Source organism: Pristis pectinata, chromosome 10 (genome assembly GCF_009764475.1).
Source record: "Pristis pectinata isolate sPriPec2 chromosome 10, sPriPec2.1.pri, whole genome shotgun sequence".
In the NCBI taxonomy this organism is placed as follows: Eukaryota; Metazoa; Chordata; class Chondrichthyes; order Rhinopristiformes; family Pristidae; genus Pristis; species Pristis pectinata.
This window is the reverse complement of record NC_067414.1, coordinates 71858954-71874861: the sequence shown is the minus strand read 5'-3', so window position 1 is coordinate 71874861 and position 15908 is coordinate 71858954. Positions and strand designations below refer to the sequence as shown.

Below are 15908 nucleotides of genomic sequence, written 5' to 3'. Positions count from 1 at the left end.
ATGATATGAAGTATCTGAGAAATGCACACTATATCGTGTGATTCTATATACAGTGGCATGCAAAAGTTTGGGCACCCCTGGTCAAAATTTCTGTTTCTGTGAATAGCTAAGTGAGTAAAAGATGACCTGATTTCCAAAAGGCATAAAGTTAAAGATGACACATTTCTTTAATATTTTAAGCAAGATTACTTTTATTTCCATCTTTTAAAGTTTCAAAATAATAAAAAAGGAAAAGGGCCCGAAGCAAAAGTTTGGGCACCGTGCATGGTCAGTACTTAGTACTCACCACAGAATTCAGTGTCAGAAGTTTGCAAAGGAACGTCTAAACAAGCCTGATGCATTTTGGAAACAGGTCCTGTGGACTGATGAAGTTAAAATAGAACTTTTTGGCTGCAATGAGCAAAGGTATGTTTGGAGAAAAAAGGGTGCAGAATTTCATGAAAAGAACACCTCTCCAACAATTAAGCATGGGGGTGGATCGATTATGCTTTGGGCTTGTGTTGCAGCCAGTGGCACGGGGAACATTTCACTGGTAGAGGGAAGAATGAATTCAATTAAATACCAGCAAATTCTGGAAGCAAACATCACACTGTCTGTAAAAAAAAAAGCTGAAGAAATGATCCTAAGCACACCTCAAAATCCACAATGGTCTATCTCAAGAGGCACAAGCTGAAGGTTTTGGCATGGCCTTCACAGTCCCCCGACCTAAACATCATTGAAAATCTGTGGATAGACCTCAAGAGCAGTGCATGCAAGACGGCCCAAGAATCTCACAGAACTATAGAAGCCTTTTGCAAGGAAGAATGGGTGAAAATTCCCCAAACAAGAATTGAAAGACACTTAGCTGGCTACAGAAAGCATTTACAAGCTGTGATACTTGCCAAAGGGGGTGTTTCTAAGTACTTAAAATCTTGCTTAAAATATTAAAGAAATGTGTCATCTTTAACTTTATGCCTTTTGGAAATCAGGTCATCTTTTACTCACTTAGCTATTCACAGTAACAGAAATTTTGACCAGGGCTGCCCAAACTTTTGCATGCCACTATAAGTAAACCAGTGAAACTCTAATAATCCAGCATCTGATCATTCCAATATCCTGGGGGTTCAGTACCTGACTTGGTCATTCATCCAGCATATGAGGCAAAGGTCCAGAGTTCAAGTGGATGTGTTGCCAGAACAAGGAGTGCAAATGGGGCTGGAGTCTGGATGATAAATTGGTAAATTGGTTTATTATTGTCCCATGTACTGAGGTACGGTGAAAAACTTGTCTTGCGTACCGACCATACAGGTTAGGGTCCAGACACCAGGGATTGCGAATATGGGTAGGTTTGTGGCCACAGCTAGGGTCCAGAGTGCTTGTACATTTCCCACTCCCTTTTAAACCCATTGGATTAACTGGAAAATTTATTATACCACTGCGTAACATGTAACAAAGTGAAATAAAAACATGTTTGAGTATTAAAAGCAGTTATATCCAATAATCCAGAAAATCTACTATTCTCAAGGGTGCTGAATTGTTGAAGTTTTACTTTGTGCTTTTTGAAGATTCACCACAGCAGAATAATGGGTTTTGGCTGATCTTTCTGTTTTTTTTGTACCTTTGTGTGATGTAGGTAACAATTAAGAGACTAGAAGTAAAACAAGTTCTTTTTCATTCTTTTGGATTCTGTGGTGTCATTAAATTCATGGGACTCTTGTGTAATCAATGTAATTTACATTTTTCTCTGTGTATTGTTATATGAAGTAAATTACAATTTGAAAGGACATATCTAGGTAAGTGTATATTAAAATTGATGTTAGTGTGGGAGCAACCTATGTAAACAATTATCTTGCACAAACAAATGTGATTTGCTTTATTGGTTTGCATTTTGCTAATTGAAAACACTCAATAATAATTCCATTACTGAGAATCAGAAAAATAATAAATCAACCAGAATGCAACTTGTACTCTCTGCCATTTGGTGTGGAATACTCGAGTCCAAGATCTCTGTGGCAGGTGAGAGGAATTGCATAGAATCATAGGATTTTGCAGCATTCAGTTCATTGCTGCTGTACTGGTTTTAAGGAAATAATTTGCTGAAGCATATAGAAGTACAACAAAATCAGTAGCAGATACTGGCCTAAATGTACTATATTTAAATGCACATAGCATTAGGAATAAAGTGGATGACCTAGTGACACAACTACAGATTAATAAATATGATATTGTGGCAATCACCAAGTCAATGGCTTTATGATGGATGTGATTGGGAACTAAACGTCCATGGGTACATAGTGTATAGGAAGGATAGGTGGGGTAATCAGAGGGGGTGGTGTGGCCCTGATGGTTAGTCAATGATATAAAATCAATAGAAAGTAAGGACATTGGTCAGAAGAAGTGGAATCCTTATGGGTGGAGCTAAGAAATAGCAAGGGTAAAAGGACAACAATAGCAGTGATATATAGGCCCCCTAATAGCAGTCAGGATGTGGACTATAAGTTGCAGTTAGAAATAGAAAAAGTGTGTCAGAGTGACAATGTTAAGATAATTATGGGGGATTTTAACATGAAGGTGGATTGGGAAATCCAGCAAGGCAGTAGATTTCAGGAGAGTGAGTTTGTGGAATGTCTATGGGATGGCTCTTTGGAGCAACTTGTTGATGAGCCCACCAGGGGATCAGCTGTTTTGGATTGGGGGCTGTGTAACGAACTGGAGGTGATTAGGGAACTAAAGGTAAAGGAACCATTAGGCACTAGCGATCACAACATGATTGAGTTCAGTTTCAAATTTGAGAAGGAGAAGCTGATAACTGGTGTATGGATATTTCAGTGGAACAAAGGAAATTACAGTGGCATGAGAGAGGAGCTGGCCCAAATTGATTGGAAGAGTAAGCTAGCTGGAGGGACAGCAGAGCAGAAATGGATAGAATTTCTACAAGAAATAAGGAAAATGCAGGATAGATATATTCCAAGAAAAAAGGTTTTGAATGGAAAAAAGGCAAAAATGTGGATAATGAGAGAGGTTAAGGCTAAAATAAGAGCAAAAGGGAGGGCATACAAGGAAGCAAGAATTAGTGGGAAAACAGAAGACTGGGAAACTTTTAAAAACCTACAGAAAGAAACTAAGAAGGTCATTAGGAAAGAAAAGATGAATTATGAAAGGAAGTTGGCAGCTAACATTCGAAAGGATACTAAGTTTTTTTAAATATATGAAGAGTAAAAGAGAGACACAGTTTGATATAGAACCAATCGATAACGGTATGGGAGAGATTATAATGGATGATAAAGAGATGGCAGAGGAACTAAATGAGTATTTTGTCATTGGTCTTCACTGTGAGGACATCAGCAATATACCTGATATTGGGAAAAGATGTGAGAAGCTGGATAGTGGAAGAGGCAAAGGGCTGAAGACGATGGAATCTGATAGGAGAGGACAGTGGACCATGGAGAGTAAAGGGAAGGAGGTGGGGAACCTGAAGGGAGGAAGGGGGCGGGTGATGGCAGGTTGTTGGGGTGGGGAGGGAAAGAAAAGGGGTAAAGGGGCCAGAGGGATAAGGGAAAACAACAGGGTGGGGATGGGGAAACAGTGGGGAGTACTTACCGAAATTAGAGAAATCAATGTTGATGCCATCAGTTGGAGACTACCGAGATAGATATGAGGTGTTGTTCCTCTAATTTGGGGCTAGAAAGGATAGTTTTTTTTTCTCCTTTAGCTCATGGAGCAGACTTTTTTCCCCCATTTCTCATGTCTTTTTTCTTTTCCCTTTTTCTTTAGAGCAGACTTGATGGGCCAAATGGCCTACTTCTGCTCCCTTGTCTTGTGATCTTGTGAACAGGGGAAACAGTGTGGGTCATTCATTCCTTTGATCTCTTCCACTGTTCAACTGGATTATTGTTGATCACTAACTCATTTCCATCTATCTGCCTTGATATGTAACCCTAGTACTTCTGATTTTTTGATTTGATTTTATACCTTTATTAGTCACATGTACATCAAAACACACAGTGAAATGCATCTTTTTGCGTAGAGTGTTCTGGGGACAGCCCACAAGTGTCGCCACGCTTCCAGCACCAACATAGCATGCCCACAACTTCCTAACCCCTACGTCTTTGGAATGTGGGAGGAAACTGGAGCACCCAGAGAAAACCCACGCAGACACAGGGAGAATGTACAAACTCCTTACAGACAGTGACTGGAATTGAACCTGGGTCGCTGGCACTGTATAGTGTTACGCTAACCACTACACTACCGTACCATTCTGGTGAACAAATTCTTCAATTCTGATTTTGAATTTTTTAATTAACCAAGACAAAACAGCTTTTAGTTGCAATGTTTTCAGTACCCGTTGTATGAATAAATGTTTCCTAACATCATCTCTGAACAACTGGGCACTAATGTTAAGGTAATACTTACATGTTCAGGACTCCTCCATCAGACCAAATATTTTTTTCTTTCTCTACTCAATCAATTCCTTTGATTACCTTAAAGACCTCAAATATATCGTCCATTAAACTGCTATATTCATGGGGTCTCAAGCTGAGTCCTTGCCATATGCACAGTTAATATAATCCTTTTAACACTGGGACTCTTCTGAAAGGGCTAACCACTTATTCCTAACCAAAAAAGTGAAAAACAAATTAGGCAGATATAATGAATGTGTTGAACAGAGTATCAAGTATGTGCTAAGAAATCATACAAGTGGTTTAAAAAAAGGAAATCAAGATAGGGTTTGACTTGCACAAAGGCAGTCCGCAGTACAGTTGGAGATAACAATGTTACGGGAAAGATCCAATAATATGTTCAAATTATAATCTATTCTTTGCAATAAGTGACACGAAATGGAATAATAGTTTAAGACTGCCTTTAACAGAAAACATTGAATGTATGCATTTATAATCCCATTATACAAATAGGTGGCTGTGAATACTTAGAAAAATACTCTTAATTCAGAACAGTTTTACAAATAGATACAATTGAGTAAAAACATACATGTTACAAAGTACTTTCTCTTATTTTGGTATAATAGTCCTTGTTTACAAATATTGTATCTTGTGCAATGTTCATTACATACAGCAAATTGTACCATGTCTGTATTTTCACCAGATCTTTACTATAAACCACACTCTAAATTGTGAAAAGCATGACTGGATTAAAATCACATTGTTTTGGCATCTTTTGTTTTGTCAATTATTGTCAGGTTAGCCTCAACTGACCACATAAATCAAATAATAAGGTATGCTGCCTATCACCCCCCCCCCCAGAAAAGATTTTGAGTGTCGAATACACTTTTTACAAACATGTTTCGTCACATGCATTGCAGAGTTACACGTCAATGCTCAAATGATGATCTTTGTCATAACATTGGCTCACATGTAAAATTCTGCTATTGACATGAACGGGCATAGATAACCCACATGCAAATATATGGTTTCAGTTAACTGAAGTTTTTTTTGTGTGATACGATTTGTTAATGTAGTATTAAAACATTCCACGGGTGTCTTTCATCGCATTTTACCGCAGAGCTAAAGTAGTTGCATAATTTCTCAAATGGATGCAAAACATTGCATGTCACTATTCCACGAGCAGGAATGTTTATTCCTCAACCACCATTATTGAATCGGATCATCCAGTCATTGCCACGTTACAGTAGACAACGCACGCAAACTGGTGGAGTATTTCCTACAGCAGATGTTTACAAGAGGAAATACGCAGGGTCTTTGACCTGAACCGTTAGCTTTTCTTTTCTTTTCACTGATGTTGCCTGATCTGCAGAGAGTTTCCATCATTTTCAGTTTTTAAGAAATATTTCATTGGCCTTGCAGTGCTTTGGAACATCCAAAGTTCCTAAACGCCACCGTATAAATGCAAGCGTCCCGTGTGTAATATTTGGAGGAATCCAAATGTGTCTCTTTAAGCCAGTACTGGTTATGAGCGCTTTTTACAGATCTGCCACAAGATCGCAGGTGGAAGCGGGAACAGGTTGCTTGTGAGAGCCGAGTTCACACCCCATTACCTGGAGCCATTAACACGACCAATCACATCCGACCGACAGGGGAAGGAGGGACGGGGAAACACGCTGGCAGTCCAATCCTATCGAGACCCGCAATTCACTCTACACCTGAATCGCTGCAACGAGACTGGGTTGTAAAGTTTGTGTGTGAAAGAGAGAGAGGAAAACAAAACAAAACAAAATCTCAGCAGAACCCGTTTTACCGCCGTGCGGAGCGGAGACGCTGGCTGTTCGGGTTCCGCCGCACATTGGCCCAACTAGAAAGTCCAGTTGGACCGACCGAGGAGAGTGAGATTGAGACTGTGTGACAGGGGTGGGGGGGGGAAAGAGAAGAAGATGACACAAGAACACGACAAGTAAGTGAACGCACTCGTTCTGCTGCTACTTCAAGTCCAGTTCTTGAGGATTAACCCGTGTGGATTCTGGAGGAAAGAGGGTTTAGGAGGAGAGAACATTGTGGGTCCTATTTCTTTCACAACCACCCTCCTTCAGTGGGGATGGGGGTGGTCCTTCCTCTTAAAGGAGCCGAGTGAGTGGGACTTTGCGCCCACTGCCTCGGGCTCAGCCAGTGAGTGAGGGAATGCAGCGCACCTGTCAGCGCAGCACCTGAGCCGCCGGCACCTGCTCCCCGGCCCAGCCCAACACCCACTTTACTACGAGGGGGTTTGAGTCATTCAGGTTGTACAGTCGGTGGGCACAGGATACCCGCGGTCTGGTGCTCTCGCCGCCGCCGCCACCGCCACCACTATTGTCGGGAATTTACTCCAGGGATCGGGAGTCTTCTCAGCAACATTTGCTGTCGCTTTCGAGAGAGTCGAGCTAACCTGATTCCAGTTGATTTAACGACGGTAAATCCGGGGCCACGACACCACCCCCTCCCCCAAGCCCCCGAATCAAGGCAAATTTCAGATAATTACGGCAAAAACGTCCGGTTTTTGTTTTTGTTTTAAATGGACTGGTCTCCGCGGCCAGCTGCAGTTTATGTTTGCCGTTTTCACCCTGTGAAAGTTCACCACCCCCGGGGTAGGGGTGATCAGTGGGTGATGGGAGGTCAAGAGCCAGATCGCCAGCCTTGATTTAACACTGACCACTGGCCAGGGCAGAGGAAGCGGGACTGGGGTCGGGATTAGGCACAGGACCGGATTTATCAAACCACAAAACCCAGTTCGGTTTAATTAAGGCTGGGAAGCAAGTAGTGTTCGGTGGGTGGGGAACAAAACATACAGTTGGGATTTGTGGCGGGGGGGGTAGGGCGAGGGAAGAGAGCCGACTGAAACCTCCAGGCTGCATTGGCTGCGGGGTCGGGGTTGGCAGAAGTTGCCTTGGTCGTGGGGCAGGCAGCCTCTTCACACCACCGGTTACCACAACAGGAAAGGGGTTAGTTTAATGTTCACGGTGACTGCCCCGTCCCCTGCTAACCCCCCCCCCCCCACCCCGTTTTAATGTCCGGTCACCAGCAACTGAGGTAATGAAATTCATAAATCAGAAAAGCAAATCGGGCACAAGGGGATTCCTTAACGTTTGCCCACAAGTTGATAGTTTCGACAAGGAGACTTGAAGGATATAGCGTGAAGACACTTGGCAGCGGTGAAACTCTACACCTGTGAGGCGTTGGCCGTCATCTTTTTAAAATCCCTGAGTCAGGAGAACAATCGGCTGGCAGGTGCTTAGCAATAAACACTTTGCTTACAGGTAGGGGGAGAAGGGGCTGAGGATTCATCAACTTGCATTGGTTTGACCTTGTTTTGATCGCCGATCTGATGACCCTGTGTTACGGGCTGTTTGAAACACTCCCGTGAAGAATGTCAACCCCAGGCAACGTTACACTGACATTAATAAGATCTGCAACATGATGCGTCATATGTCAGCCAAAAAGACCATTATTGCTGTGGCGTTTGTCTCAAAGATTTTTTTCTTTACTTCCCGCTTACTATTGGCCGCCTCTGATGTCCCGACTCTTAACCTGCAAATATTCCTTTGTTCATCTTTCATCCCCCTCCTTTTCCCTTCGCATTGGCTCTTAGTTGGCTTATACGGGCAATTGCATTAGTTTGCATAACATACGTCATTCAGGGTTGAGACGCTGGCGATAAACTGATACTAAAATCTAAAAACAGTTTGACTAGGTTTGAAGAAGGAGCTGCAGTGAGAAACCCCAATCAGGGAAAGGTTGTCTCTAAATTGACTAATGTGTTTCCTGAATTCCAGGCCTGAAATTTCGAGGACGGTTGAAAAGTCGCCCTGCTTTTGAAATTAGAATGAATTGAGCATAAGATTTTCTGTGTCGCAGCTACAAGTAAATATTAGTAGATACCCAAGACATCCAGCTCCAACTTCTGAAAGATGGTGTCAGTCAACAAAAGGAAGGCAGCAGAAGTAGCCATCATGCTAATTTTTCTACTTTTGGTGTAAAACTCCTGCTCTGATTTCTGGAGGCATTATTTCTCAAGTAGCACACTTTTGGCTAGAAATTTAAAAAAATCTTAGCCAAATGTTGTTGGATAGCTATCTATTCACTTTTAACTGCACTAACTCTCAATGAATTGCTAAACTCTGAATAGACAATGCACACTAAATTGAATTTAATTGTTGAAATATGCCCAGAAAATGTATCATAATTTATCATTTATGGTCACATAGCTGGTGGTAATCAGCATTTAATCAGAGTTTTAGAACTCTTGCCTGCAGAACTCATAAAGATTGGTTAATAATGGTGGTCCTTGCATTGCTTGTGCTACCATGTCAATTGTTATTTAAACTCACTTTCTAGACTTAGTTCCTTCTGCTAATATACTAATGCTGTGTAAGATTATAGCCAGATTCAATGATAATTGAAATAGAACAGGGTCATTATATGCTTCATTGCACTAGAAGCTGTATAAACATGCAAAATCAGATAAGACAGACACCATTACTTCAGTAACCACTATTATCACATAATCCCTTCTGATAGAGGTCCCCTATGTAAAGTTTGTTCTTTCCATAAGTTCATCCATATACTACAGAGTTTAGAATATATTTGTCAATAAGCTGTAACTCTTTGCTTACATGGCAACATCACTTCACAGTTTTCAGTCTTAAAGGGTATCAATTCCTTTTAGTTGAGGTAAACATCTGTAATCATTTAGTTGGAATGAGGAAATTGATGTAATAGGGATAGCAGAATGGCTTTAGACAGGGCAGGTAAATACTGGCGACTATTGGGGGAAATATATGGAAGTAGTGAGACACGGAGATTGTGCAGATGCTGGAATCTGGAGCAACACACACAAAATGCTGGAGGAACTCAGCAGGTCAAGCAGCATCTAGGGAGGGAAATAAACAGTTGATGTTTTGGGTTGAGACCCTTCATCAGGACTGGAAAGGAAGAGGGCTTCTGGCTTCTGAGTTCCTGCAGCATTTGTGTGTGTTGCTATGGAGGTAGTGAGGCAGCTGCATAGAATTGAAAATGGTGCAATAACGTGAGCAAGAAAGGACATAATTAACAAAGCAATGGCAACTGAATCCCTCTGGGTTGAGGTGAAGGACCAGAAGGGGTCACCCACAGAGTGGTACTGCAGACCACAAAATATTGGAATGAAAGTTGAAGAAATCATGTTGGAAAATCTATGAAATTAAAATAAAATCTAAATCATATAAGATTTCAACCCTCACCAAATAAAATGACAAGGAGGGAAAGTGAAAAACAGAAGTAACAGTGAAATTTTATAGGTCTGCTTTCTGGTCCAATGTGAAGAATCCCAGCATGGGAAAGGCTTCAAGATCCAGTTATGGAAAATGAACCAAAGTGATTGAGAATAGAAGTGACAACGTAATATGCTTGTGGTAATGTTTGAGTGACAAAAGTATAAAGATATAGACTGGATGAATGCCACCTTTTGGGGACGTGTTTCTGGGGAGGAACGTTGACAAATTGACCATCAATCAGGCGGCATTACTTAAAAGATAAGCAAAAGTTAGAAAAATTGCATTCCACTACAAAATGAGAACAAACTCGTGAAGAATGCAACTCCAAGGATCAACTTAAAGATGTAATGCAAGGCAAAGACATAAGCAAATTACTCAAGGAATAAAGAAGGAATAACCAAACGGAATATGATCTTGGGAAAGTAATGCAAATAGCAATGAGAAAAATCAGAGGAAGTTTGAAACCAAAATATCAAGTATGTTATATAATGGGCTGAATGGTCTTTTCCTGCATCATACATTTTCAATGATACTATGGATTTAAAAAGGATCATTAAAACTGGCAATAGCTCGTTAAAGTCAAGATAAACTCCTGCAGTTTACACTGAAATATTTGCCTGGATTTTTTGGTCAGATGCAAAGTGACTGTGCTTGCTGCTGACCTCGAAGAAAAGTACCCCAATAATTTAGTATCTCTGTGGTTGGACGTTTGTTTTCCAGTATTAGTTGCCATTGGGATTCAGTCTGAGGGATTCCTGCCCTGAACATATGATTCCTGAGCAGCCAATCATTTTGAAGAATTCTCATTCAGTAATTTTAGCGAATATTTTAGATGGCATAGATACTATCATATAAGGAAGCAATAGACAATCCCAGACAATCCTTCCAGATGAGGCAGCGCTTCACCTGTGAGTCCGAGGGTGTCATTTATTGCATCTGGTGCTCCTGGTGCGGCCTCCTGTACATCAGTGAGACCCGACGTAGCTTGGGTGACCACTTCGTTGAGCACCTTCGCTCCGTCTGCCGCAACCAGGACCTCCCAGTGGCCACCCATTTCAATTCCACATACCATTCCAATGCTGACACGTCTATCCATGGCCTCCTCTACTGCCACATTGAGGCCAGGTGCAGATTGGGGGAAACAACACCTCATATTTCGCCTTAGGAATCTCCAACCTGATGGCCTCAACATCGACTTATCTAACTTCCAGTAACTCCACCCCTTCTTTTTCTCCCCCCCCCCACATTCCTTTGTCTTTCCTTATTCCTATGGCTCCCTTCCCCTGCCTTGATGACCTGCCCATCTCCTCTCCTCCCCTTCTCCATCCTTTATTGCATGGTCCACTACCCTCTCCTACTGGATTCCTCCTTCAGCCCTTTGCCTCTCCTACCTATCACCTCTCAGTTTATTACATCTTCTCCCCCCTCCCCCACCCACCTACCTTCCCCCCTCACCTAGACTCACCTATCACCTGAACTCACCTATCCTCTGCCTGCATGTGCTCCTCCCCTCCCCCTCCCCCCCCCCCCCCCCATCTTCTTATTCTGGCTTCTGCTCTCTTCCTATTCAGTCCTGATGAAGGGTCTCCGCCTGAAACGTTGACTGTTTATTTCCCTCCATGGATGCTGCCTGACTTGCTGAGTTCCTCCAGCACTTTTTCTGCATTGCTCCAGATTCCAGCATCTGCAGAATTGTTTGTGTGATCATATAAGGAAGATTTCGATAGCTGAAATATCAAAGGAAGCTGAATACATTTTAAATGTCAAAAGAAACAGGTCTTCATCGTTGGTTTATTCCTTTTAATTTGTCACTTTAAAAGTTAGGTACAGAGTGGGTGCACAACTAAACTGACCACACACTAATGAGATGTGAAGAGTTTATTGAATAGGTGAAAATAGCCAAAATAGCCAGCTTGCTTACTTGCTCTGTAAGTGGTGCCATGTAATTGATTTCTGTTGTGATGTAAAATGGAGGTCGTTATTGGTTGGGTGTGGTTGCTCATCTAATTAATAGGGATTATTTGTGGAAAATAATAATACAAAATCAGGAATATAATAAATTTAGTTAGACCCTTGATGGTCCCAGGTGTAGGTGGGGGAAGGGAATAGGGAAGAGAGTTCAGTTAGCAAGTCCATTGCCCTTTTACCCAATTATCACCACATTCATCAGATCATCCTCCAGCATTTCCAAAAATCCCCAATGCGATGCCATCATTAAAAACATTGTCTCTCTCCCCTCTCCCTTTTCAGTATTGGAACATAGAACAGTAGAGCAAAGGAATAGGCCCTTTGGCCCACAATGTCTGTGTGGACCAAATAAAACTCACCTCATCTGCCTGCACATGATCCATATCTCTCTATTTCCTGCATGTGCATGTGCCTGTCAAAATGCCTCTTAAATAGCACTTCCACCACCACCCCTGGCAGCACATTCTGGGCACCTACTGATCTCTGTTGGGGATAAAAACTTGCCCCACACATCTTTAAATTACCCCACTCACCATAAAGCTATGTCCTCTAGTATTTGACATCTCTACCCTGGGAAAAAGACTACCCTAGTTATGTCTCTCATAATTTTATAAACCTCTGTCAGGTCTCCCTTCAGCCTCCAGCACTCCAGAGAAAATAATCTAAGTTTGTCCAGTGGAGACACAAGGACAGCAGATGCTGGAATCTGGAGCAACAAACTATCTGCTGGAGGAACTCAGCGGGTCATGCAGCATCTGTGGGAGGAAAGGAATTGACATTTCAACCTGAAATATTGACAATTCCTTTCCTTGCACAGATGCTGCTAACCCAGATGCTGTTTGTCCAACCTCTCCTAATAGCTAATACTCTCTAATCCAGGCAGCGTCCTGGTAAACCTCTTCTGCACCCTCTCCAAAGCTTCCACATCCTTCTTGTAATGGGGCAACCGGAACTGCACACAACACTCCAAATGCAGCCTAACCAAAGCTTTATACAGCTGCAATGTAACTTCCTGACTCTTATACTCCAGGATGCTCTCGTTCATTCCAGTGTCATTATCAATACCTACTTTTCTTACCAGTGCGATTTGCCTTGTACCTACAGGATATGCAAAACCTGCCTTTTTACGAACTGTCCAAGGCATCAATCACTCTATCCAGATGAAACAGCAATATATTTACACTTTCAATTTAGCATTTTGCTTTCACTACTCATGGTATGATCTCCCTTACCAAATGTAAGCATGCGCTGAGCTTCCAGTTGACTTCTGCTTTAATTCTCTGTCTCATTCCCACTCTGGCCTCTTTTATACTATTACAATGAAATGCAATGTGAAATCCAGGAACTGCACTGTTTCCTTCAACTAAACAGCTCTCAGTTTCAGCAATTTCAGATGATGAAGATTTCCATCGTATCCTGCTCTTATTTCAAATTTACACAGAATTTTCCATTTGCAGTTTCAAATAATACTTCTCCCATTTACACCTCTTCTAACTTATCAACTGATCTTTTGTTTCAAGTCATTACCACTCTGTAATGTATTGTACAATCATTCCTTTTGTCATTTAACCTCACAACCCTATTACAAACCTTTTGTTCTAGTCTCCATTTCCTTCTGCTCTGTAACTTTAAACTTATTTTTGCCTAACATTTTCCTGTGATGAAGGGAGCATTGACCTAAAAAGTTAACTCTTTTTCTCACTCTGCTGAGTGCTACCGGCATTCTCTGTGGTTTATTTAAAACTAAGAGTGGTTCTAATCGTGGTTATTAACAATATGATGGACTTGCATTGGCTTCTATTTCTTCTAACTTCCCCATTCCCATTTGTGGGTGAATCCAGACCAAAAGGCCATTAATATACGAGCCTCACCAAAGGAGCAAAAGAAGAATTTAGGAGGAATTCACTTACATTGACTGATTGACACCATTAGCATTGGCCCATTTAAGGGAAGGTTTGGTGTGTATAGAGAGGTACTGGGTGGGATGAGATAAATGAATTGTCTGTTTCTGTGCTTTGGAAGTGTTGTAGCTGAGCCCAATCCAGTCCTCTACAATTGTCACACAAGCATTTCCCAGCAAATGTCAGGGACCCCACTGATGTTTCTTCTGTATGCATTCCCAGGGGCTCTGTACCAATTGTAGAATCTCTGTTACTGATGACATCATTCCAGTTAACTTGATGCTGGTGGGGATTAATCTTGAAACCTTCTTCATTTTCATAACTCGGTTCAATGCTGAATTGTACCTTTTCAAGTCATTGCTGAGGAATTTGCCAGTTCCTGCCTGGGAAAATAATACCTTCTGATGGCTCTAAATCTGGTTACTCCTCCCCATTTGACCAAATTTGTTTCCTGTCAAAGAATGCCATACTTGTATGATTAATGAGTTCTTAAATCTTCCGGTTATTCTCATCAAACCAATCTCTGTGTTTTCTGCTTGCGAAGCCAAGTACAGGAGCTAATTATGGTGGACCTTGGTACAGACTGGATACCGTAAGCACTCTATGACTTGTTGGGTTATCTAAGAGGTGAGGACTGAGTACATCTCTCTTAGCAGGGCCATTGAATTCTTCCACATTGATTTTCCTGTAGTTGCCGCCCTTTAAAACTAAGGGGCCAGATTGATGAAGATGACTGACTGGATTAGGTGGTGTCTGGTCCAGCAACCATCACCTGTCACATTGGGAGTAATGTGCACAATGATGTAATCTAGCAAGTGCCATCAAGGACGATCACTTTGTCTCACCCTGGGACTTGGGCCAATGATTTTGCTTCAGGTTAGAGTAGAATTACCCTTGGGCCATTTGGGATTGGGTAAATGGGCTGGTGTTCACAGCTTGCTGGTTCTTTCTTCAGTTTGGCTGGATGGTCATAAGATATTTGCCACAATCGACCCCATAAAGATGGTGCTTCCTAAACAAAAGCATTGGAGTTAGAATTGCACGAGCCTAAGAATTGACTGGGCATGATCATCTTTCGTGGGGAGAAAAACCTGTGCTTCAGCCAACCCCATACACTGGTCAATAGCAACTGAATATTCAATGGAAGGGACAATTCAGTTGTTTGTACAGTTAGGCTGCTAATTTTATCACTTTTATTGTAAGAAAAAATTATCCCCATTATCACGAACCATGTTCCTTTTCAAGAGCCCAGACATATACAGAAGCTCTCTCTCCAGCAAGGTTTACTGCAGGTACACTGGATTTTTACCAGCCTTTGAATAGATTACACAACATGTTTCACACTGGAGATTGTTACATGCTTGTTGCATATTACCTCTCAAAGATTACTAACCACTTGAAGATTACTAACTACTTGAGGGTTACCAACCACTAGATTGCTCTGTTAACTTAAGACACCTCATGTTCATGGTGTTTTTTTTACTGGAATCTTTCAAAGAAAGACAAGGCCCTTTTATATAGCACCTTCTATAACCCCAACATGTCTGGAGGGGATTCTGAGGGATAAGATGAACATGCATTTGGAAAGACGGATTGATTAGAGATAGCCAACATGGCTTTGTGTGTGGGAGATCATGTCTCATGAATTTGAGTGTTTTGAAGAACTAACCAAGAACGGTCAATGAGGGCAGGGTAGTAGATGTAGTCTATATGGACTGCAGTAAGGCCTTTGATAAAGTTCTGCATGGTAGGCTGCTATGGAAAGCTAGATTGGATGGGATCCAGGGAGAGCCAGCTAATTGGATACGCAGTTGGCTTGATGGTAGGAAGCAGAGGTTGATGGTTGAAAGTTGTTTATCAGACTGGAGGCCCGTGACTAGTGGGGTGCCTTGGCTCAGTACTAGTCCCATTGCTATTTGTCATGTATATCAACGATTTGGATGAGAATGTACAAGGCATGGTTAGTAAGTTTGCAGATGACACTAAAATAGGTGGTGTCATAGACAGTGAAGATAGTTATCAGGAATTACAGAGGGATCTTGATCAGCTGGGTAGGTGGGTTGAGGAATGGCAAATGGAGTTTAATTAGGATAACTGCAAGATGTTGCATTTTGGGAAGACAAATGAGGGTAGGACTTTCACAGTGAACGGTAGGGCCCTGGGGAGTGTTGTGGAACAGAGGAGTACAAATACATGGTTCCCTGAAAGCGGCATCACAAGTGGACAGGGTAGTGAAGAAGGCTTTTGGCATGCTGGCCTTCATCAGTCAGGATATTGAGTACAGTTCGGATGTTATGTTACAGTTGTACAAGTCATTGGCAAGGCCACATTTGGAAAATTGTGTACAGTTGTGGCCTCCCCAC

At 41.9% G+C, this 15908-nt stretch overlaps 1 protein-coding gene across 4 annotated transcripts in view; it reads left to right on the top strand.

The window, feature by feature from the left end:
* The first annotated feature begins 5940 nt into the window (after nucleotides 1–5940).
* grhl1 (grainyhead-like transcription factor 1) overlaps nucleotides 5941–15908 on the top strand; it is an 89433-nt gene continuing 79465 nt past the window's right edge. Inside the window, exon 1 of one of the 4 annotated variants that reach the window (XM_052025010.1) lies at nucleotides 5941–6345. In XM_052025010.1, coding sequence (XP_051880970.1) covers nucleotides 6326–6345 — 20 coding nt within the window. In that variant the 5' untranslated portion in view covers nucleotides 5941–6325. The remainder of the gene's footprint in view (nucleotides 6346–15908) is intronic. The other 3 variants (XM_052025011.1, XM_052025008.1, XM_052025009.1) reach the window with 3 other exon arrangements.